Below are 25,327 nucleotides of genomic sequence, written 5' to 3'. Positions count from 1 at the left end.
ATAAAGTGTGATATTTTATTAACAGTAATGACAATAGATTGTTGAGCCTAACCTAACGCCCATGTTGACGTTATTTATCTCTACATGTGTTGGTCCATTTTTCCTCCTCTCCCTCCCCCACCAAAATAAAATCTTAGGTAAAGCAAAGCAATCTCCTTGGACCTAGTCAACCCTCAATTAACTACCACATCTGAGACCATAGTTATGATAAATGATCTATTAAAAACATGGTAATTCCAAACCTCATTTAACTACTTCTCACATCACAGTGGTTTTTTTAGGATTAGGAGTCATGATTTCATAAATTTGGTTCTATAAATTATATTCATATGACAGCTCAAAAGGATCAAGATGGAAAAGTATGTGCCCTTTAAAATGGTTTTAGCTATAGTTCTACCCAATTCAAAAAACTAGCTTCGGAAAAATTCTACCCAGTTTACAAATTAGCTAGATGACATTGAACAAGTTATTTACCCTCTTGGGGGCTCGATTTCTTTAACTGTAAAATGAGGGGGTTGGATTAAAGGATCTCTACGTTTCCTTAAAAAAAAAATCTAAGGTTTTTTATGATTGCCTATGATTTTCTAAGCAGTTATGCCTGAGCTATTTAGCAGAGAAAATTGGAGAATGTGAAGGCCTTTAGGACTTAGTGAAAAAATGAAAAGCCCATTCATCAGGAAATGGGGTCAAGTTAGAGGGCAAAGAGTGTAGTTGCCTGAGCAACTAGAGTTTGAAAAGAAATTATTACAGAGTTAAGCACAGGCCTGTGCAGGCCGAGGAGAAAGAAAAGAAATTAGAGAGCTCCATCTTTTCCTGACGCTGTCCTAGAAGGGGAATCACGTACTGCTTGACTTTTGGGAACAAGGTGAGATATAAAAAAACCCAAACACATAAAATATCCAATTATAAGTTGATTACAGCTGTTTCTGCTACAGCTTCCTTGCTAGTGTTTGAATCAAAGTCTAAAAGCTTGAATGCCAACTCTCCATGGGTACTTCGGTGGCTATGCACGGCAAGCAAAATTTCCCTCCCTCTTTCAGTATTAGAAATCCCACCCAAAATCCTACAAGTATAATTCTATCCTGAAGCTGGGGTTTAAAGCTGGTGTCAAACCTGTTAGTGATAATATGAGGAAGTAAGACATTCAACTTTGTTGGGAAACTAAATCATGATACAGCAGACAAGAATATGAAACTACTTGGTCAGAGTGTTCAACCCAAAGCTACAAACTACTCCAGAGAATATGGAGGCTCCCCAGAAGGTGTGATCTTTTGGTCCTGTAACTTCCTGCTAAAGAGAAAGTGAGGAACTATACGGTCTGTGTTGGAAGTCTAACCATATTAAGAGAAACCAGTTTCACACCGACTTCACATGCTCTGTAATTGATCAAAATGCAGAAAATTGCAGGTTTAGGGTGGGAAGGAAATAGTAAAAAAAAAAAAAAAAAAAAAAAAAAAACCTTGTAAAATATCAGATCTGGCTAATCGGCTGTTGTATAAATAAAAATTGGATGCATTTTTTTTTTAAAGATTTTATTTATTTATTCGACAGAGATAGAGACAGCCAGTGACAGAGGGAACACAAGCAGGGGGAGTGGGAGAGGAAGAAGCAGGCTCATAGCGGAAGAGCCTGATGTGGGGCTCGATCCGATAATGCTGGGATCACGCCCTGAGCCGAAGGCAGACGCTTTAACCGCTGTGCCACCCAGGCGCCCCAAATTGGATGCATTTCTAATAGCTGTAATATTAAAATCTGAAAATGTGAGGTATAAATATATAGTCAATGAATTTCATATCATTTTCTTGCATTCAGAAAGTCACAGATTTCCTGTGAATCCAGACAATTTTCTTTGTATTTATGTTTCTGAAATCTAACTCAATTTCTTCTGTGATGTGTTTTTGTAAAGCTCCTCTGCTTGTGAGAGTATTTTGTTGAACACAAAGAATGTGCTAACAACGATCTAGAAAGTAGACATCCAATATCAGTCCATCTTCTTTTTTATCTAAATAAGGTATCATTTCTCATTAGAAGTTTGGACATCCAGAGCAGACCACTGAAATAAGGACTTCTGTGAGCACTGAACAGAGACACCTCTACAGTGAAGGCAAAGGAAGATTTTTCACACCATATTTTGGGGAACTTCAGCTACATTTGAGCTTTGGGAAGATTTCATGAATAGCTGTTTCTTCAGGAAACTCAGAAAAACAGTCACAGTGCCCATATCATTCTTATTTAGCAAATACTTACATAGAGTTTATTATGTAGCAGACCCTGTAAGAGCTTTACAAATACTAATCTTTGATTTTTTCATAGCAACCCTACAGAGTAGGTGATATCATCATCACTATCCCTGTCCCCATTTTAATAGATGAAGAAACTGAGTCACAAAGAGGTAAGTCATTTGCTCAAGCCCCAGAGTTAACAAGAGGTAGAACCCAGGGTTCTGACTGTAGAGCCTACGCTCCTAACCAACACACTTCCCTCCTCTCAGAGTAGGTCATTATTTGAGGCAGAGGGTGGAGGCAAAGAATTAGAAAGCATCCTTGTGCCATGGCACTTCTCCAGTGTGGAAACACTGCTTTTAAATTCTAGCAACTTCCACCTCCTTAACCTACAGATTCCTTCTCAGGTCTGTGCTTCTTAGATGTTCCTACAATGAAAGATATGATGAAGTGAACACTAAGGAAGAATTTTAAGAGTAACCTCCAGAATGACCAGAAGATGAGATTGGTGAGCTAAAGGAGTCAACAGCAAGACATTAATGGTTTCTACCATGTCAGAGCCCTCTTAGTCACCCTTATAATTCTCATAAAAAATCAACACAATGCTTTTTGTTGCTGTATTTACAGGTTAACATGAATGACTTCTCTTTGGTTTAAGAGAAAAGAAGTTACCAGTTCCTACAAAATATATGCTTTGGCTAAGGACCTTAGAGAGTGACGTCCTTTAAGTATGACTAAGAGGTAGTACAGAGATGTAAATCTGAAGGAATATTTGCCATCATAAGAACATAGAAAAACCCTATTTACCTGTCAGTAGGACAACGGTTAAATTAAAGAACACCCATGCAACAGAACACAAAGCAATCATTAAAAAGAAGGTTGATCAATACATATTTCCATGAAAAGACATATATAACATACTAAGTGAAGGGGGCAAGTTGCAAAACACCTTCATAGCATTATGCCATTTCTGTGAGGGAATGACACAAGAAACATTTGGTATCTTTTTCTTTTTTTTATTTAAATTCAATTAGCCAACCTATAGTACATCATTAGTTTCAGATGTATTCAATAATTTATCAGTTGTATATAACAACCCATGCTCATCTTATCATGTGCCCTCCTTAACGCCCATCACCCAACATTTGTTTTTGTGTATCTATGACATAAGGCACGCTCACATACAAGTTTTAAAAAAGGTCTGAAAGAATACATACATACCTCTTGAGAGTGGCTACCTCTGGACAATGTGTTAAAAGGGGAGGAGGATAGTGGTGAAAAGGAGAACATTTTTTACTTTGTAGACTTCTACTTGCTTGTGGTAGGTAAGATTCACCAAATGCACATGAGTCAAGCACAAGCAAGCATATGGAAACCATTAAACAATTGGAGAAAGATTAAGAAATCATCAATTATAAGTAAGCTGTGTATAAATTTGACAAACTGATCCCTGAGATTTATCATGTAACCACTTTATGCACTAGTTCTTCCATAATTATGCATAAATTACTGTGCTGGCTTTACTAGATTTCTATTTTGCTAATGTTATGGATTTTGAGGTTTAAGGGTTTTTGTTTTTGTTTTGAGAGAGAGATAGAGAGAAAGCGAAAGCACGAGTGGGATGAGGGGCAGAGGCAGAAAGAGAATCTTAAGCAAGCTCCACACTCAGCAAAGAGCCCAATGCAGGGCTGGATCTCACAACCCTGTAATTATGACCTGACCAAAATCAAGAGTTGGACGCTTAACTGACTGAGCCGCCGAGGTGCTCCTGAGGTTTTATTTTCATTAAAACTTAAAGAGGAGAGGTCCCTGGTGGCTCAGTCAGTTAAGGGTCTACCTTCGGCTCAGGTCATGACCCTGACTCCCAGAACCAAGTCCCTGAGTTGATCTCCCTGCTCAGCAGGGAGTCTGCTTCTCCCTCTGACCCTCTCTCCCCCAATAAATAAAATCGTTAAAAAAAAAAAACTTAAAGAGGGAAAAAATAATACCTTCTATAAAACTGATGAGTAAATAGTTAATGCACCAGTCTTTTATAATTATATATTCTTTTAGAACTCAAATACACATCTTATGGACCATAACCATACTTTAGACTGACTGGATATCAGTGTAGTATGAGAAAAACAATCTGAACTCATTTGACAAATGCAGCACACCAATGAGTTCAGATCGAATTGGTTTTCTTGCCTAATGCTTTCAGCTTTTAGAACTTTTTGGAATTCAGAATTACATCTAAGATATTGTGAACCCATATACTCTACTGCTTCTCTCTCCTGTTTAACACATACTGCTCCTTCTATCTGGAATGCCCTTCTCTCCTTGCCCCACTGGCTAACTTAAATTTAGTCTTTAAACACCATCTATCCAGCGAACTTCAAAGTTGAATTGTCCACTGACCAATCCCCTGTAGACAACCCCCATCCTACAGTCCTGGACACTTGCAAAGTCCCTGGAACAGCCCTGGAAAACTTGTGTGAGAATTGGGCTTAGGGAAACCCTATCCAGGGAAGCAATGCACAAGCAGTGTTAACGTTACATCTGTCAAATATCTGTTGAATGAAAGGTTTAAAATTTCTTAATATTGCTGCATGACACGAGAGACAGTGGGTGAGTGCACTCCTAAATGACTAAAATTTAGTGAGTTCTAAACTTCTTTTGACCACCCTCTTGAACCAAAGGCTCACAGATAAAACATAAATAGAAATTTTTGAAAAATGCTCATCTTTAGTATGTGAAATGCATACTGGCATTTTCTAGCCTATTATAATCAATTCCACTTTGTAGAAATACTGATTGAACCCCTAGAAATGGATCATCCCATACAGTTTGAAAGACTCCAAGCTAAACAATACGGGTTGACAAATGCTTACAAGCACTGTCAAACAAAGAACCAAAATGTAACTAAAATTGCAACCAAAATTTAGTTAGTTTTTCACCATTTCCACTTTCATGTTGTTTCTCCCCATTTTTAGTAACTTGTTCGCCCAAGTAGGGGCAGGAATTCCTGTCCTAAAGTTGGATGACATCTGGCCAGAACCACAGGACGTGTGCTGAGACAGAAACCAGAGCAGCCAGCAATCTGGGAGTTGGGACTGTCTTAGCCAATTTTGGATATTTGGTCACCTTATCTGAGATTACATATAAACTCACCTGTTTCAGTTTCTCAGAAGGCAGTTTTTATAGTGTAATTTAAAAAGAATTTTTTTTCTGTGTTGTTTAACGGTTTGGGTTAATTTTAAACAAGGGTTTATGAAATGTGAGCTGGTGCCAGTAAATGTGGATCAATTGTTGCTTCCCTAGAGAAAGTAGTGGGCTTTTAATAATATAGATCCTAGTAAAGTGTCTATATTTCTTTTGAGGACTTAAGAGGCAAAGCAAAAGATGGGTTGGATAGGGGTTTTTTCAGTGTGTATGTACACCAAATTGCACATGGCCTGAGTAAGAAAAAATTGTCCTTATTAGAGTCTTGTTTGTAAGAAACAGATCATTATTTAGGTACCATGAGAAGAAAAGGAGTTAATTATCTGAATATTGTATCATTTAGGATTAACACTATCTGCATGTGACAGAAATCCAAACTAGTGGTGGATAATAGTCTTGTCTTAAATAAGATAGTATTTAACTCTCTTATAAAAGATAAAAGGTAGGCAATCTAAGCATGGCATGGCTGTATGGGGTCAAAGGACAGGGTTCTTGTCTGTGGCTTACTACTGGTGTTTCTGTCAATTCATTCAAATTCTAGAATGCTGAAAGTAGAAGGGAGGAGAAATGGCATGCCCCCTCTCTTTAAGAATATGTCCAGCAAATTGTACACATCGCATCCCCCTATAGCCCATTAAACAGAATATAATCACATGGCTGTACTTAGCTTCAGGGAATGTTGGGAAATATAGTCTTTATACCAGGAGACCATGTAGCCAGCTAAACAGTGGAAGGTCTCTTACATAGGAAGATGGCAAGGATAGATACTGGGAAAATAAGCAGATTCTCCCATAAGTATCCATGGCCCGGGATTAAAACAAAACAAAACAAAAAAACCTTCAGGCTCCATTTCTGCAGGCTTTGCCTCTCCTTCTCAAACAGTCTCTCCTTATCCTTTTTCCCCCTTATTCTTGAATCTAGGGATAAAGGGAACTACAAAGAGCACTAGTCTACTCGGCTTAGTTGATTACTTGTTATATGGATGGCATGTGGATGGCTGGAACTAGAGCCAATCAAATCCTAACCACAAAGCTGGGAAATGGGCTCTATCCAGGAACCAGGAAGAGGGAAATGAATGCTGGGGAAGCAAGCAACAAATATCTTACCACAATGTCTAAAAGGCAGCACTAAGTTAACTTGCTCAAATCAAAATTCTTAATTTCTCTCCCAAATTGCACCTCCAAATGCATTACCATCTACATAGTCATTTAAGCCGAAAACCTAAGTGTAATCATTGAGCTTCTTTCCCCCTCACTCCTCATATCCAGTCAGGACCTGCTACATATTATGCAGGACCCAATAAAAAATTAACATGCAGGGCCCCTTGTTGAAAATTAACATGCAGAGCCCCCTGTTATCACAAGATAACAGAAAATACGTATGTTGGTCTCTGTCCCCAGTTCCTGGCACATAGCTCCTGAAACCCATATCAATTCCTAAGTGATAAGAGCAGTACAAGCATCTTCTGTTCTAATGAGGTGACTTTGGGTAGGTTCCTGGATGGCTCCTGGATAAGGACTGGTCACTGGAAAGAGGGAGCATGATTAGAAGCTTGGGATTTTGAGTCCCAGCCTCATTCTCTTGAGAGAGGCGAAGGCTGAAAATGGATTTAATGATTAATCAATCATGCCAACATGATAAAGCCTCCATAAAGTCCTGAAAGTATGGGATTCAAGGAGCTTCCAAGTGGATGTACACATCCACACCAAGAGGGTGATGCACTCCAACTCCACGGGGACAGAACCTCCCAGACCTCACTCTAGGTATCTCTTCATCTGGTTGTTCACCCATCTCGTTTATCGTATCTTTGAATAAACCTGTAAATGTATGTATTTCCCTGAGTTCTGTGAGTCCCGCTAGCAAATTAAATGTACTCAAGGAGGGGGTCATTGAAACCTTTGATCTAGAGCCAGAGGGTCAGAAGCACAAACAATAACTAAGCTTGCAACTGGCATCTGAAGTGGTGGTGGGGAGAGGCAGGCTTACCCATGAGACCTGAGACTGTCTCCAGGTAGACAGTGTCAGAACTGAGTTGAATGGCAGGACATCCAGCTGGCATCAGAGGCTTGAACCCTACCCCCCACACACACACACATTTGGTGACTAGAAATGTCAGAAGTGGTTTGTGTTAGTAGGAAACTCACAGGAAAGAAATTCAAAGTAGAGGAGAACTGGGGTTTTCTCTACATAGGAAGGAAAAAAACTGAGATTTTCCTTTACATCTATGTGAAAGTTAATTTTATGCATCAACTTGACTGGGCCATGAAGTGCACAGACATTTGGTTAAGCATTATTCTGGGTTTGTCTCTGAGAATGTTTCTGGATGAGATTAACATGTGAATCAGTAGACAGAGTAAAGCAGATTGCTCTCTAATGTGGGTGGGCTCTATCTAATCAGTTGAGGGCCTGACTAGAACAAAAACAACAAAAAATATGAGGGACCTCCCTCTGCCTGACTGCTTGAGCTGAGACCTCAGTCTTTTCCTGCCCTTAAACTCAAACTGAAACTTCAGCTCTGCTTGGGTCTCAAGCCTGCCTGCTTCCACCATCAGCCCTCCTGGGTCTCGAGCTTACCAACTACCAATCTTGGGACTTCTCAACCTCCATAATTACACGTGCCAATTCCTTGTAAGAAATCTCTTTCTTTTCTCCTTCTCTCTCTTTCTCTCTCTCTCTTCCTCTCTCTCTCTCTCTCTCCCTATCCTACTAGTTCTGTTTCTCTGGAGAACCATACTACAACCTCCAAAACATTTCTTAAATTAGTAAACTTCTCTCCGTCTCCATGATGACATCTTGGATCTTTGGTCCTGGACTAAATGGTATTGGCCTCTTCACAAGTGTACCAGCCTTCACTTTTGCCCCTGCTTCAGTGGTATTCAATCAGAGAAGCAGAACCACAAGAAAGGACACATACACACATAATACATATATAACAAACATATAATACATAACATATACAGATTATATATGATAAGTATTTACATAAAATATCACATATTTCAAATATAAAAAATATTTAAATGTACAAAACCATATATCACATATTTTATATAAAATATATTTAGATAAATATATTAAAATATATAAACATTTGACTCTAAGTGAAAAAAAATAAGAACAAAAAGTACAATATATTGAGCACCAAATATGCTGTAAGCATTCCATTACATATTTTATATTATACAGTAGAACGAATATAGGTTTTGGAGTCAAGACAAATATGGATTTGAAACCTACTCCTCAGGACACCTGGGTGGCTCAGCCAGTTAAGCATCTGCCTTCAGCTCAGGTCACGATCCCAGGGTCCTGAGATTGAGTCCTGCACTGGGCTCCTCACTCATCAAGGAGCCTGCTTCTCCCTCTGCCTGCCCCTCCCCCTGTTCATGCTCTTGCTCTCTCTCTGACAAATAAATACATAAATAAAATCTTGAAAAAAAAGAAAGAAACCTACTCCTGCACTCACTAGTTGCATGACTTTGACAAGTCAACTACACTCTAGGTCTTTATGTTTCCTAATTCATAAATAGAGACAAAAATATTTCCTTTCAAAGTTCTTGAGAAGATTAAGAAATTAGAAAGCAATCATAAGGATACTCACTGACCTGGAGAAAAGAATAGAAGACATCAGGTGGGGGCGCCTGGGTGGCACAGCGGTTAAGCGTCTGCCTTCGGCTCAGGGCGTGATCCCGGCGTTCTGGGATCGAGCCCCACATCAGGCTCCTCCGCTATGGGCCTGCTTCTTCCTCTCCCACTCCCCCTGCTTGTGTTCCCTCTCTCTCTGGCTGTCTCTATCTCTGTCAAATAAATAAATAAAATCTTTAAAAAAAAAAAAAAGACATCAGGTGGACCCTTACTGCAGAGATAAAAGAGTTAAAAAAGAATCAGAGATGAAGAGTACAATCAACGAGATTGAAAACAGGCTTGATGCAACGAACAGCGGGCTGGAAGAGCAGGAGGAATGAATTAGTGACCCAGAAGACAAAATAATGGAAAATAATGAAGCTGAACAAAAGACAGAAAGAATTATGCAACAGGAGAAATGACTTAGGGAACTCAGTGATTCCATCAAACATAAGAACGTTCATATTATAGGACTCCCAAAAGAAGAAGCGAGAGAACAGGGGGCAGAAAATTTACTTGAAGAAATAATAGCTGAAAACTTCCCTAACCTAAGGAAGGAAACAGACATCCAGATCCAGGAGGCACAGAGAACTCCCATCAAAATCAACAAACGCAGGCAAACACCAAGACATTGTAATTAAATTTGCAAAATATAGTGATAAAGAAAAAATATTAAAAGCAGCTAGACAAAAAACATCCTTAACTTAAACTCTGTACAGGGGGATGAAAGATTCCTATTATGACTGCTTCTTCTACTGAGTCAGGGTCCCTCAAAGATCTGAACGGGGGACTGCCTATTAAAACCCCTAGTGAACGCTACATGCCACGAGAAATAAAGTCATTTTAGAAGAAAAAGGATTTTCACATCCTCTGAAATATTAGAGGAATAACAGTTGGAATGTAGACAATGATTAATTATAAGTTTGCAGGATCCAGGTTTAGGAATTTATGTGATGGCAAAGTTGCCAGTGCATCACTAGGGAACACTGGGTAGCTGAATGCTTAACAATAGCATTGTTAATGGCAATAATGCTTGGCAATGTGGTAAATGTCTGGATTTGTAAACCAGAATTTAGGCAATGTAACAGCTGGAAGGAGAAGTGACCTTTGCATTTGTGTTAAAACTTAGGAGGCTTTTGCCACAAAGCATCCCCACATTGCTGTTGGAAAGTAGTGTGGAAAATCAGGCTTGTTGGAGTTAAGTTGTTGTAGGAGGAATTTAAAGCAAAACATTACAGGAAAAGCTCAGAACTTCCTGTGAAAATCTGGATTATCCTCCTACTCCTTGCTTTTAAAGAAGTTATTCAAAGGGAGGAAGAGAGAAGATTATTCGGGGTTAGAGGTGAAGGTATCAGTGTAAACGTGCAGAGTGTGCACAGCTCAGCCCCCCAGGTTCAGATATTTAGTTCACATGGGTAGTCCACCCAACTACCAATGCTATAAGCATTCCATTACATATTTTATATGTACCCCACGCTATGGGGTAAGTGAGTTACTTACTCTGGGTCAGGGAACACACTGGAAAAAGCCCTAGGCCTGAACATGACTATTGAATTTTTATCTAGTTGGGAAGCCGGGTCCTAAACAAAAGATCAGTAGTATCTCACACATTTGCCTCTGCAATCTAGCAGCCACGAGAGGCAGATTTAATGCCCATAGCACTACATGGGGTTAGAGGCTGAGAAGAGAAACTCTTCCATCTGTTCTGGCTCTTGTAAGGATAAGTATTTTTTGGAGGAATGAAAAGAACTCAAGAAATTAAGATCCAGAAACAGGAGAGAGGTCACAGAGTCAGGCTCTCCTGACCCCATAAGCAAAAACGTTTGGTAGATACCACAGCTCTGCCCTCAGTCCTTGGTTGGCCTACACCCCAGTATTAATGTAGTAGGAGGGGTTTCTGTAATCAATGTGGGTCCAGAGGTCAGCCCCGACTCTAAGGGTGAACAAATGTGGTCAATGCCCTATGTTGAGAATCCCACCTGCTTTCAGGGTAACCTAGGAACCCCAGGGCTACTGAATTTCAACTAACACATGGGGAGTGGGTGGGGTAGGATGCTGCTGCCTAAACAGACCCAGAAATCCTATAGGCATTAGCACCAGTGGAGCTTTAGAGAAAATTTCTAGCAGACCTTCAAGAGACTGGGACTAGCCTGGAAGATGGATGTGGTCCAACAGCCTTAAGTAAAATACAGCGGTACTACATTTTACCTTCTGATCCCAACTCACCACTCCTCCCCTCCAGCCCCCGCCACCCCCTCTGAAGCCCTGTAGTAAAACATACAACAGTCTGCAAATATTTTTCTTGAGAAAATGTACGATGGGAAAGAGAGAATTTTATTCACCAAAAATCCTCTTAGAAAGGTTGTGCTGTCTTTGCTGGAAAAACTCTGATAATCCCTTGGGGGGTGGAAACTGACATTTGAGGGGTACAGGTTTTAATGGATTATCTACGGAGGCAAGTGGATGGTTTTATTGGTTGCTCCACAGAAAGAAGGGGGAGAGTGAGAGGAAAATAAGAGGGAGGATGAAAGCAGGAGATTTGAACTCTCTGCCAGGCCAATCACTTGTGGGCAGGAAGAGGTTTAGCAAGCATTAAAACTCAACTTCATAGTTTTTGCCTTTAAAATATTCCAAAGACATATGAAAGATGCTCAAAGTGTGGACTCCTTTCAAGTACAGTTATCTTGGATGCACTTGGTACTGGCTGGGGTGCTCTCAGCGCCCCCATCTTTTCAGTTGAAACCCTACCCCCTAGTGACCCTTGAATCCTCAGTGAGGTATTCTCTCTTTCTCTTTCTGTCACACACACACACACACACACACACACACACACACACACCAGTATGAGTGGATATTTTTTCAGAAACTGATGAGGAGGGGCGCCTGGGTAGCGCAGTCGTTAAGCGTCTGCCTTCGGCTCAGGGCGTGATCCTGGCGTTCCTGGATCGAGTCCCACATCGGGCTCCTCGGCTAGGAGCCTGCTTCTTCCTCTCCCACTCCCCCTGCTTGTGTTCCCTCTCTCGCTGGCTGTCTCTCTGTCACATAAATAAATAAAATCTTAAAAAAAAAAAAAAAAAGAAACTGATGAGGAAGCTAAGTTCTACATTCAACATGTTTTGCTAAAAAGGAGATAGATAGCTCTAAAAGTTAAGAACTACTAAGGAGGACACACACACACTAGAAGCAAACTGTGAGAACAGGTATCATGAAGACTGTCACAGGCCACAGAACTGGATTTTCATCCAAGTTAACCAGATATGCAAGGAGTAGGAAGCCCCTAGCTGACAATGTGGCTATTCTAATTTTGCCACCGCTGTGTTGTCATCCATCTGACTTCTGAGTGAGTTTTCTACGACACAAATGGAAGAGTGCCATACCCGTGATCAAAATTCTTCAACACTCTCCCATTGCCTACGGAATTAAAATAAAGAAGAAAACAAGAAGACCTCTGCAAGGCATTTAAGGCTTTTCTCAGCCTCTTGCAAAGTGCCTGGTGAGCAGTAGCTGCTCTAAACACGAAATAAGCAGCCCTGGATCTCTCATTTCTATCAGGCTCCACTCAAAAATCACAGGACTGCTCAGGAAGGTCATCCCCGGCCACCTACTAAAATACCGACAAGCCCTCCCACCCAAATCTTCATAGCCCCCTTCTGTGCTTATTTTACATATTAGATATGATATAGTTTCCTTATTTAGTTTATTGCTTGTCTCCCTCCATAGGCATATAAATATATTAAAAAACTATAAATGAAAAATCTATGAAGATGGGAATTGTTGACTTTTTAATTTGTTTCCTACTCTATCTCCAGTACCTTAGAACAGGGCTTGGCACATAGCAAGTGCTTAAAATACATGTTGGATGGATGGGTGGGTGGATGGATAATTAAAGCCTCAGCTCAAAACAACCTCCACCTGAAGTCCCAGGCAGATTTAGACATCCCTCCTCCCCACTGATGCCCTGCACATATATTCTCTTATCGTATTATACTTCTTTGCATGTCGTTCTGAGCTGAAAACTACATTGAAGTCAGGGCCCTCGCCGTTTCATCTTCATAGGCTTACAAGTGAATCCTTTGTACTTTGTACATGACAGGTTATTGAATGAATGATTAATTATATCCCCATTTTAAAGATGAGGAAACTGAGATTCAGAAAGGTTAAATAACGTTTAAGGACACACACTAGTAAGTTGCAGAGGTAAGATATTAACACAAACATATGCCACGCCATTATTTTTCCTTGTCACTACTACCATCTCTCCCTACAATGTCCTAGCCTGCCCACACACTTTGTTTATCCATATTGAACCCACTGCTAAGTCCCAGTTCAACTCTCACCTATTCACTGAAATCTTCCTGATGACTTACTCATGGTAATTTCTCCCTTTTCCCCCCAGAAGGCTCCTGAGATGACTTTTGGGTAAATGGGGAAGGTTATAAGGTAGGGTATGTGGCCTTGGAGAATAGCTTATCCATGTCTCATCTGCGTTCCACACTCCAAATTCAGGATCTTGGTGCAACGGCCTACTTATTTTGCAGGTAATGCGCCCTCCATTGGTTCCCAACCTCAGGTAATACTCTCTCATGGTCTGCGTATCTTTCCTGAGGATTTGTGTGGCTGGTGCTGGATGCAATTGTTTGCATGATTTGGTTGAGCTGAGCTCCCGGGAGAAGCTACAGAATGGAGCAAGTCTCCAAGAGTTATCTGAACACACAGTCCCTGAGGTTAGCACTTAGGACACGGAAGCTTTTTCCCCTCCTCTCTCTGTCTCTGCTTCTGTTGGAAATAAGGGCTTCAACCTTCCCCAAATGTCACCCCTCCAAGCTTGCTACATAATAATCCAATGCTTATTTCCTATTAGCCATTTCCTCATGTTGCCACATGGAAAATAGACGCTGACTTTTCATTGGCCCAACTTTTTCCTTTTTAAATAGAGGAACGTATACCAACATTAGAAATAACAGTTTTTGTTGTCAGTGGTTCTTGAAAAGTAACGCAAAAAGTTACTTACAGTTGAAAGAAAATGTGCTTGTGGTTACCAGTTCTCATGTCCTCATCTCTCAAGCTGAGACAGTTACAATCCGAACCTGCAAAAAGCCACAATAATTTTCCAATGTCTTTTGTACTAAAATCTTCTGTAGATACCTAAGCACCTTATACCTAATAATGTGCCACCCAAATCTGTAACTGGACTACTACGTTTAACCCTTAATAGTGTCCACATAAAATACTGAGACAGCTATAATTTGGGACAAGTAGCGAATTTAAAGTGAGGTCTGGTACTAGACTACCTGTGCTCAAATCCCACCTCCATCGTCTATCAGCCGTGTGACACTGAGTAAGTCTCTTAACGCCTCAATCTCATTTTCCTCCTTTTAAAATGAGATCTTATCACTTCATAAAGTTGTAATATAAAAAGGGTAATAAACGACAAAGCTATTTGAGGGCTTAGTACGCTCCAGGCACTGTGTTGGGCACTTTACATCCTTGTTATCTAATTGTCAGCTATCTGAAGAAACAGCCTTCTTCACTCCTCTATTCTCTTCCCGGCGAAACTGCAGCGCGCGGTGAGCGGCGCCAGCGGGGGGCACCAACCTGTGGAGCCCCCTTTCACGCCCGACTCGCAGACTGCGCTGAGCGACGGCGGCCCTGGGGTGGGGGGGAGCCTGTTTCCAGCCGGACCGCGTCCCGGGGCGCTCCGGAGCGCCGCGCCTGCGCGCTCAGCCCGTCGCCGCGCCAGCCCTGCGGACGTGCGCTCGCTGCCTTCGCGGCGCCTGGGCCCGGAGATGCGCGCCTGCCCGGTCCGCGCCAGCTCCAGGTGCGTGAGGAAGGCTTGAGGAATCCGTGTGTGAGGTGCAGCGAGCCCCGGGAAGGGTCGGGCCTGCCTCGATCCCTCCAAGGTGCCCGGGGACCCGTAGCGGGGGCGCCACGACCTCGGCTCCCATTCCTTTCCCAGCTCTCCGCCTCCCGACTGCGTCTCTTGGGGAGCGGCAATCTCTGTGAGGAAGGCGCAGAAAGGATGCTTTCCCCCTGTTGCGGGTCGAATCGCATGTGACATTTTCCCCCCTTGCTGCGGCCAAAGCCGTTTTCACCCTTGCCCTTCCTTTCGTGGTGTGGGATTTTGCAGTCTCTGGGCTCGACTCGACCCCCTAGGTGCTTACTGGTTGTGGGCGATTAGGGCGACGGCCGGACGTCAGGGTCCTCTGTCCATTGCTGCCCCTCTGGGACGGGAGGTGAGGGTTTAAGAGCGTGGGCCAGGGGAGTGGGGCAGAAGCCGCCACCAAGAGGGAAAGGCTGTGATAAATGTCACCAGAGATTATTCCCCAGCTGGAAGTGGTCCAAGGTTCTTTCAGGTCTTTCGTCTCTTGTTCATTTGCTTTTGTGATGTCCTCACTTCGCTCTTACGGTGATCGCTAATAAAAAGCCAACAGGCTTGCAGCCGGGAAGCGTCCTTGGAATTTTTTTAAATTGGTTTCCACAGTCTTCCAGCAGAGTGTATCTTGCAGTCAGAATAATCTTCAGGTTGAACCGCTGAGATTTACTATTTTACTTTTTATTTTCAGTGTAACAGGAAAAAGTACACGGTGTTGGCTTTGTTGTTTTTGTTTTGTTTTTGTTTGTTTTAATATTACGAACAACAAAAAATCAATTGAGAGCACAAAGAATCAGTCGAAGTGGGATTTGGAGCTCTATCAAATTAATCTGCACCTTGTGGAAGTACATATGGGACGCACTTGGAGCACTGGGGATCCCTGAGCTATCACTTATAAATAGCAGATGAGATCACTTGTTGCCACTAATGGTTCTAGCAATACAGGGCTCCCAGTCAGTGCTCTCCCACATGGTGTGAAGGCAAACGACAACAGTATCCGGTCTTGGTGGTAGTTGATCAGCCATAGACACTTTTTGGCCAAGAACTATAGGTAGTCAATTCCCGTTCTAATCAGAGATGGTTGTGGTGTGTGCTTCTAGTCTGGGACTTTTTTCGAGATTATTCCATAAGAACTATTAAAGAGAAGGAAAAATATACAGTAGGAATTGAGGAGGTCTGCTCCAGACCAAAATCCTTTGTGTGATCTTCAGGCCTGACTGTAGACAATTGTGTGGCTTTGGCTGGCCAGCCTTAGTGGGGGAAACTGCCCTCCTCACACCAGACTTGTGCATGGCCAGTGTATTGCAGTTTTCTGGAGGGAGTTGCAGTGAAGGACTCACCCCTTTCCCGCTGCTACCCATGCTTTATACTAGACTGCATTGTTGGCTCAGTTACCTCCATTCAGATCTTGGCAGGGGTACTTCCCAGGCCCCTCGTTCTCTACCAAGACCTCCTTGGGGGTTGGGGGCAGGGCTTGCTTAAGGTACTTTTCTCAGTTTTAACTCAGGACCTTTCCACTCCCAGCCCTTCCTTTTCTTCTGGCCCGCAGGTCCACAAAGAGGCAGAAGCCTTTTGTTCTGGCCTCCTCTGCAGGGAGATGATTGTGTGCACTGCATTCATCTGATCCTCACCTAGTGTAGTTCTGTTTAATGGACCCTGGGGAACCAGTACTTGTTTTGCCTCATGCTTGCACTGTGGCAGTAAGTGAATAAAGGCTTGATTATTATTTTCATTTTGGCTCTTTGTCCTAATTGACCACCTCGACACCTGATAGTTTGACAGGAATGAAATAAATTGCCAAATTCTTGGCAATTTAATGGATTCATGACTTAATTTGAATCCTCATAACTGTTGGGGTGTTAGCATGTTTAGGAATTTGGAGGTTGTTCACCAGTAATTTCTCTAACTCAGTGTAGTGAAAAAGCATATGAATAGCACCAACAGTGGATTGTTGCTAACATGGATATCTGGGTTATATGGTATATTTTATAAATTATTATAGTGGCTTGGAGTCAGATTCTTTTATTTAAATAGACTTGTGTGACTTATCCGTTTGGCCTCTAATTACATTTTTGGTAAATATTTCCGGGTTATATGGGCCAAGTGAAGAAAATTAGATACTGTTGCTTTCCTTAGTAATCCTGCCTCATCCTATGGGCCCCAATCTTACCTAATGGATTACTTGGTTACTTTGAATAAAGTGATTGATTTGTTGTGGGTTTCTCTGTCTAGTGTTGTGTGAAGAGATATACCAGGAACAGCTTTCACAGACATTCTTACCTCTTTCTACAGAAGTTTCACAAAACTATTCATCTTTATGTAATGCAATCTGATATTTTCTACTCTTTATTAAACAAAACTGCTGTTGATTTCACAATGCATTAACGGTAGCAACATGCAGTTGTGTTTTTCAACACTGAAAAACACTGATAAAGCAACTACTAGAGATACTTGTTCAATAAATGAATGTTTTTGTTTCTAATTCACATTGCTGAAGAGAACCACAGTGGGTGTGTTTGTGGGTGTGTTTGTGATTTGTATTTAAGGTGTCTTCTAGGAGAAGACAGTAAATAGCAAATAGCATATATGTTGGATGTTTGCCACATTAGCTGACAAAAGAACACTGAGTTTCCGGTAGATTTTTCAACTTTCTGATCTCCACTAGAAGATACAACATTAGAATCAGAGAGGTAGAGCAGCTTTTTTTTTTTTTTAAGTCTCCGACTCCTTCATTTTAAAGTAAATGCAATAGTAGAAGAAGGGTGAGAAGAAAATTGGTTTCTCTGATAAAAGAGAAGATAGGGTATACAGTTTTTTGTAAAAATGCCCAGTAAACTTTTGCATGTGTCCTAAAGAGTTATATTAGGGAAAGCATATTTATCTTTATATGAATTCCAAGACCAAAATGATCCTTTTATTATATTGTCTGAACAGGGAACCACACTTAACTTTCAGTTACTTAGCCATCGATAAGAAATATAAGTAGCCAATTTGCCTTATTACCTCTGTATCTGTCCTTCAGGAATTCCACGACAAAATGCAAAGAGGGAATACAAAGAACTATAAATTTAGTTAGTGTGTTTATTTCTTAGTTAGAAACTTTTAAAATATATTATGTAGACAAGGATAAAGTTTTAAAATTTGATTAGCGTTGAGCTAAGTAATACCTCCCGTTTGTGTATGGCTTCACGGTTCTCCAACACATTTAGACCCATTATTTCCATTGATTCTCACAACTTGATGTGGTAGGCAGCCAGGCATTTTCCCCATTTTAGAGATGAAGAATCTGTTTCCTTTTTTCTGCCACTGAGATCATATGGTAGCAAATCAGAACTAGAATCCAGGTTATCTGGGGCATATTCTCCCAGTTGTCCATGTTGTCTTTGTTGGTCCAAAGAAGTAATTAAAAGTAAATACTGTTAATGATGTGGCTAAGAAATCCAGCCTTGGTAACTGAAACATTCTCTCAGATCATACCCATGGTATGCTATAATTAAATGCACATACATCTTATTTTTAGTTTTGTATTTTAATTCTTACACTCCTTACCTTTCCAGCTTAATTTTTTTTAAAAATGACAAAGCGGGACACCTGGATGGCTTAGTTGGTTGAGTGTCCAGCTTGATTTTGGCTCAGGTCATGATTTCAGGGTCGTGAGGTGGAGCCCCACATCGGGCTCTGTGCTGAGGGTGGAGCCTACTGAGATTCTCTTCCTCTCCCACTGCCCCTCCCCACCCTGACCCGCACACAGGCTTTCTCTCTCTCTCTTAAAAATGAATAAATAAATAAATAATGACAAAGCAACTAAATACTGATGATGCTACTTAATAGAGAACTAGGAAAATTGGAATTGAAAGGTCTAATGTTAAGAAATTCAACTCATCCCCCTTTTAATGTATTATCTCAGTTAATTAGAAATATAGCTTAAAATTATATAGGTTTTTAGAGATTTATTTATTTATTTATTTATTTATTTTATTTATTTTTTTTTAAGTAAGCTCTACACCCAACATGGGGCCTGAACTCATGATCCTGAGATCAAGAGTTGTTTGCTCTACCGACTGAGCCAGCCAGGCACCCCTAGAAATTTCTTTTAAAGACTCATCATTTCTGTGTGTGAAGTTAGTTTTATGATTCTAAAGTATTCATCTAAAATGGTTATTAGCTTAGTTTTAAACATAGAAAAAGTCCAGGTTCCCCTATACCCTTAATATCTTAACCAAAGGATAACTTAAATTATTTCTTTTCATATGAATAAATAATTTTTAAATTAATACATTTTTATTTTTAATTTTTAGACATCTGTGGAGTTTAAGAACATGGAGTTCATCAGAGTATATCACTGAAGAATATGATGGCTGAAAACAATTTAAAAATGCTAAAGATTCAACAGTGTGTAGTAGCCAACAAACTACCTAGAAACAGGCCATATATTTGCAATATTTGCTTCAAGCACTTTGAAACACCATCAAAATTAGCTAGGCATTATCTCATTCATACTGGTCAAAAGCCGTTTGAATGCGATGTGTGTCATAAAACCTTTAGGCAACTGGTTCATCTGGAGAGACATCAGCTAACTCATAATCTGCCTTTTAAATGTAGTATTTGTCAACGCCACTTTAAAAATCTGAAGACGTTTGTGAAGCACCAACAACTTCATAATGAAACCTACCAGAATGATGTTAAACAGGTCAGAAGATTGTTGGAGGCCAAGCAAGAAAAGCCAGTATATGGGATGTATCATACTTTTGCTACAGAGGAAAGATGGGCATTACACCCATGCTCTAAGTCTGATCCTACATACAGCCCTACAAAGAAAAGAAAGAATATTCATGCATGTACAATCTGTGGCAAGATGTTTCCATCACAATCAAAACTTGATAGGCATGCACTTATTCATACTGGTCAGAGGCCTTTTAAGTGTGTCTTGTGCGGTAAATCTTTCCGACAGTCAACTCATTTAAAAATTCATCAACTCACACATTCAGAAGAAAGACCTTTTCAATGTTGTTTTTGTCAAAAAGGATTTAAGATTCAAAGCAAACTTCTGAAGCATAAACAAATCCATACCAGGAATAAGACCTTTCAGACTGTTTCATTAAAGGTAAAGAGTCCAGAATCATGCCCCCTGCCTAATAAATTAAATGCAAAGCAGGATGGTTTTGAAAATGGTGATATAGGTGAATCTGAGGAGAATAATCAACTTGATGTCCACTCTATTTATATCGTCCCTTTTCAGTGTCCGGAGTGTGAAGAGTGTTTTGAATCAGAGCAGATTCTCAGTGGACACAAGTGTTTTCCTTCCAGAGGTGGCAAAATTCCAAGCAGGCTCAAAAGAAGCTACAACTATAAAACCATTGTGAAAAAGATCTTGGCTAAACTTAAACGTGCTGGGGGTAAGAAATTAGATAATTTCCGATCTGAGAAAAAAGTATTTAAAAACAATTTCTTGAAAAATTGTGATCTTATTTCTGGTGAGCAGAGTCCTGAACAAACCCAGAGAACATTTATGGGTTCTCTTGGCAAACATGGAACATATAAGACAGTTGGCAATAAAAAGAAGAAAACATTGACTTTGCCATTTTCTTGGCAAAAGCACTTCCAGAGCCAAAATATGGGTAAAAATTTGAAAGGTATCCTTAAAACAGAAAACATGTTAACTATAGATAATTCAATGAATAATAAAGATGTATCTATCTATGGTTCATCAGGTGAGGAATTCTTTGATAACTGTGAAGTGCTTCAGTGTGGTTTTTCAGTTCCAAGTGAAAACATCCATACTGGACATAAGATGTGTCCTTGTGACAAATGTGAGAAAGTGTTTCCTTCTATATCCAAACTACAAAGACACTATTTAATTCATACTGGACAGAGGCCTTTTGGCTGTAATGTTTGTGGGAAATCTTTTAGACAGTCAGCTCACTTAAAAAGACACAAATTAACTCATATTGATAAAATTCCTTATAGAAGATCTCTCTGCCAGGAATTTGAAAATTTGAACCAACTTCTCATTCATCCAGGTGATAATGTTAACTATAATGCTTCCCAACAATGTCAGACTCTTGGTTTCCAAAAATATGAGGTGTCAGAGTCAGATCAAATACCAGAAATAAAAGTTAAGGCAGAATCAGAGGATTTCATTCTTAGTACCCCCTACAGGAACAGGCAGCCTTATCTCTCTAGTACACTTCTGCAGTCAGAGCAGAGCCAACACAGTCATTGTTGTAGTTATTCAGGGCGTGCAGAGAGGAATGATGGCCTCCTTTACCAATGCAGCGTTTGTTCCAAAAGTTTTAGATCTCCATCTAAACTGGAAAGACACTATCTAATTCATGCAGGGCAGAAGCCATTTGAATGCTCAGTTTGTGGCAAAACATTCAGACAGGCTCCTCACTGGAAGAGACATCAACTTACTCACTTTAAGGAATGACCGACCACAAGATAAAGTGGTTCTCAAATTCAGTTATGTAACTGACAGAACCAGTAACACATTTGTGGTCTCTCTGGTGATCTTGTTCTTAAAGCCTGTGTCATTTAAAACGTATTTTCATTAAAAGGCCTTCCTTAGGTTGAGTGATTTCATAGGCAGTTGCTTGTCCAGCAAGTAAGAGCCAAGATACATAGAAAATTAATACAATGTTTTAGGAACAGCCAAATTAATTTTTAGGGGGAAGAACATGGTTTGATGCCATACAGTAAGCATTTATTTTAATATATACTTCGGCTATACTGAAAATGTAAATCCATGATACGGTACAATAACTCAATTCATTCATTTTTTAAAGGAATTATTCCTTAATGTATGCCATCTCCTTTTAGATATACTCAAACGACTGATAGGTAAAAATTGGGTTTTGGCTGCAGCAAATAACTCCACTACATTTTATTTATTTTATGTTTCACATGAAAGCATAATTTTGTCCACCTATGGCTCAAATTCCTTTGAGGCATTTTTTCTTGTAGGTTTAAAAACTGAAGGCAGTAAAAGTGAAAATGGATGAGAAAATCATGGCATTATTTTCATTGGTCTTTTGCAAGCTATTTATTCTTAGGACTCTGGTAGCTTCACCTCCTTTTCCACAGAGGATTAGAGTTTGTTTTTGGCCAACCTGTTGTTGTCTTTCCCAAAAGATCTGAAAGTAGGAGAGAGACTAGGGTGCACCTGTACACATTTATCATGTTTACTTATCAGGAATATTGTCCAAGTGCCATAATCTTTTTGATGATATGTATGCAGTATTATCTTTTCAGAAGAATAAATGAAATTCATCTATTTACTAAATGGTTGACAACAGTTGTATAGACTTTAGACTCACCTATAGACCTGAATCTCCACAAGACTTCTATTTTGCTTCAGTAAAACTTTGTTTTAATGCCTCTTGAATTGAATGGTCCTGTGACTTAACTAAATCTATTCTGTTAAGTTTGATCAAATGGCAGTGACTAGGTCTAGCTCTAGTGTTTAATTCCATGTTTCTTGCAAGACTCTAATGCTAAAGAATGTTATTTTGATCCTTAGCAAATTGTTTTAATTGGTAAGGTAATTATTCCCATATAGGAATAAAGTGGTTATGGAATTGAGGGTATCGTTCTAAACAGCACTGTCATGATTGGGAAATACTGAATCTTAAGCTATAAAAGACATAATCACAAATTGTCCTTTGTATTTGCCATTTTTTAATAAAATCTTTAAAGATGACATTTCTTAGTAATAAAATAACCATTATCTTTCAAGAGAAGAACATGTGGGTGTTTGTCCCAGCACACTTAAATATAGTGACAAGCCCTCTGTTGAGGATGGATAAATAAACATTCTTTGCATTGTAAGCTCTTTGTCATACTCTAAGAATTGTCTTTGTGTAGAAGGAGGGGGAAGGAGAGGTTGGTACCTTCTTTTTCAAGTGCGTTTTGAGAAACTTGGGTTTAATAGGATTAATTAGATTAATACAGATAAAATGCCCAATGATGTATAAATGTGCAGGAGAATCATATGTTTTAAAGAATAATTTTTCTTAGGTTTCCTCCAGATATGTTCCTCCAGTGCAAGCAAGATGATGGTTTACAGAATTTGCTTTACACAAAACATGTCAAGAACATAACCTATTACATAAAAGCAAAGAATAATTAGTTCATATTTTCCAAGAATATAGGTTCAAGGATTTTTTGTTTAAAATTATGTATTTGGGGATTTTCTAAAGCTATTTATGTAATTTTATTTGAATAAATGTCTCATTCAGTCCTTTCCCAACCCAAACAGGGAGAGTCCTAACAGTGTTGTGCTTGTATGATTATTAGACTTTATTTGCTTAAGTGATACTACTATACTTTTTTTTTTTTTGGCCCATGCCTTTTTAAGCTGTTTCATATTGAAAGTTGGAATATTGTAAAAATTTTGTCAAAGATGTACTGTAGTGCTATTTGAAGTACCTGTAACAAAATCCTTATTTACCTTTATCCCTGCAAGCTTCTTGTGGAAACTTTATAGGAATGAAAATAAACTGTATACATCCATGATAAGAAAATTAAACATTAGATGTTAAATGATGATTTGCTGCATGCTAGAACTGTTAGTATTGTTGAATCAATTACTTTGGTTTTCTGAAAAAATAAACTTTATAAATATCTTTAAAGAGATTTATTAAAATTTTTTGTTTGGGTGATTCCAAGCTGTAGCATGATTTCTTACTGAAGTAGTTTCATTGGCTGAGTTAGTGGAACCAACAATTTTAGGACAAAATGTGTGTGTGTTGAAGGAAAGTGGATGGTGGTTAAGAGTCTTGAAGAATTTAAATTTCAGAGCATTTTAAAAATAAACTTTCAAATTACACAATTTGGACTTTTTTTTTTTTTAATAGAAGGTAAAATCGTAATACTGGACTGAGGTACTGATTGCCAAACACTTTACTGGACCGACTCCAATCTACCTTCTACACTGAATTTCCTAATATGGATATTTAATCATCTCCCTTTTACTTTTTCTTTTGAGTACATTTCTTTCATAGGTTCTTATCACCTACAAAAGGATGTTAAATGCATTACATGTCACATGATCTGCCTGCTTACCCATTTATCTTCTTTGGCCTTCTTCCAGATTCGTGCTAAAGAAATAACAGAATTAGTTCCTCCCATGTATATTCTTGTTATTCTTGTCTCCATCTTGTCTACCCACTATTATTTTAAATTAGATACAGACTTTCACACTCTGTTCAAAGAAGAAATTTAGTTAAGCCAGATTTTATTTGGTTTTCTGTGATTACGGGGAAAAAACCAGTATTTAAAACTGGCTTGCAGAAAACTTTTTTTAAAAAATGATGAAGTTTTTTACTTATTTATTTTTTTAACGTAATCTCTATCCCAACATGGGGCTTCAACGCACAACCCTGAGACCAAGAGTCATGTGTTCTACTGACTGAGTCAGCCAGGAAGCCCCAAAATGTTTCAGTTTCCATGTTATGTTAGATAACCAATCAGAACTACAGTTTTAAGATAGAGCAACAATGTTTGAAGTCGGGGTAACATACAAGAATTTTTTGTCAGAAGTAACATTTGCAAGGACTGTTGTTTGTTTTTTAGTAATCTATACACTGGACGTGGGGGCTTGAACTCATGGCTGTGAGATCAAGAGTTCAGGCTCCACCTACTGAGCCAGCCCAGTGCCTCAAGGGCTGTTTGATGATACAGAATATCTGCTTTTTAGTAGCAGGGAAAGAGCATTTAATTCCTATCTTGAAGGACTTAAATTTCAGGGTTAGCTGCTGGAGTTCTGTTAGCACTAAGAGAAAAAAGAAAAGTGGCACAATGGTATTATTAAAGGAATATGGAACATGTAATATTTTGTATCTCCCCTGGCAAATTTCTATTCGTTCTTTGAGTTTGAACTTAAATCCTCTGGAAGCCTTTTAGATTTACCCAAATGATCCATCCCTTGTGCTCCCACTGCCTTTTGTTCATAACTCTATTAATTGTCACTGTTGATCATTGTTTTTCAAACTTTAGTGTTCCGCGGAATCATAGACGGTTTGTTAAAAGCATAGATAGCTAAGTCACATCCCAGAGTTTCTCTCATGTCTGGTGTTGGACCCAAGAATTTGCATTTATGCAGGTTTGCCGTTAGGTCAAATTTGGTGTTTGGAGAGAAGGGAGGATAGGCAAAAAAAAAAAAAAAAAGATTCCACTGCACCTAGTGTAAAAAGAAATAACAGTTGGGACAAGCAACTTGAATTTTGCCTGTTTTTCTGGTTACTGTTACTATCTTTTTGTCTTTTATGCTGAAATGCATTTTACACCGACTTTCTCCATTGCGTCTTCACTCACTAACCTGTCAGCTCCTTTTTACCAGGTAGCCCTTTTTTCCCCTAGTATGGCAATAGGGATGGATTGCAAAAGGCATGAGGAAACTTTTAGGGCTGTT

General features: G+C 39.5%; 1 protein-coding gene and 1 long non-coding RNA gene across 4 annotated transcripts; one reads left to right on the top strand and one right to left on the bottom strand.

Moving 5' to 3' along the window:
• Positions 1-3,262: 3,262 nt before the first annotated feature.
• LOC148107046 (uncharacterized) lies at positions 3,263-14,707 on the bottom strand. Its single transcript, XR_015723176.1, has 4 exons — positions 14,640-14,707; positions 14,056-14,131; positions 9,026-9,217; positions 3,263-8,287 (listed from the first exon to the last, which is right to left on the bottom strand). It is a non-coding gene; the product is annotated as an uncharacterized LOC148107046 (long non-coding RNA).
• A 36-nt stretch (positions 14,708-14,743) lies between these two features.
• On the top strand, positions 14,744-23,540 carry ZNF770 (zinc finger protein 770). 3 transcript variants are annotated; one of them, XM_087859109.1, is made up of 3 exons: positions 14,744-14,862; positions 19,215-20,020; positions 20,156-23,540. In XM_087859109.1, the coding sequence occupies exons 2-3, from the start codon at positions 19,268-19,270 to the stop codon at positions 21,344-21,346; spliced, it is 1,944 nt and encodes a 647-aa protein (XP_087715235.1). In that variant the 5' UTR covers positions 14,744-14,862; positions 19,215-19,267; the 3' UTR covers positions 21,347-23,540. The 3 variants fall into 3 exon arrangements, with proteins under 3 accessions (XP_087715235.1, XP_045671870.1, XP_045671867.1); XM_045815914.2 differs by having other exon boundaries at positions 19,215-23,540; XM_045815911.2 differs by having other exon boundaries at positions 14,774-14,944; positions 19,215-23,540.
• Positions 23,541-25,327: the final 1,787 nt, after the last annotated feature.

The sequence above is a fragment of the Ursus americanus genome, chromosome 36, assembly GCF_024610735.1.
Source record: "Ursus americanus isolate L20-20 chromosome 36, mUrsAme1.1.p, whole genome shotgun sequence".
In the NCBI taxonomy this organism is placed as follows: domain Eukaryota; kingdom Metazoa; phylum Chordata; class Mammalia; order Carnivora; family Ursidae; genus Ursus; species Ursus americanus.
The sequence above is the reverse complement of the archived record's forward strand: the minus strand, read 5'-3'. Positions and strand labels throughout refer to the sequence as shown.

Excerpts from the sequence above, each read along its gene's own strand:
- ZNF770 (XM_045815914.2), top strand. The coding sequence starts at position 19,268 with ATGATGGCTGAAAACAATTTAAAAATGCTAAAGATTCAACAGTGTGTA.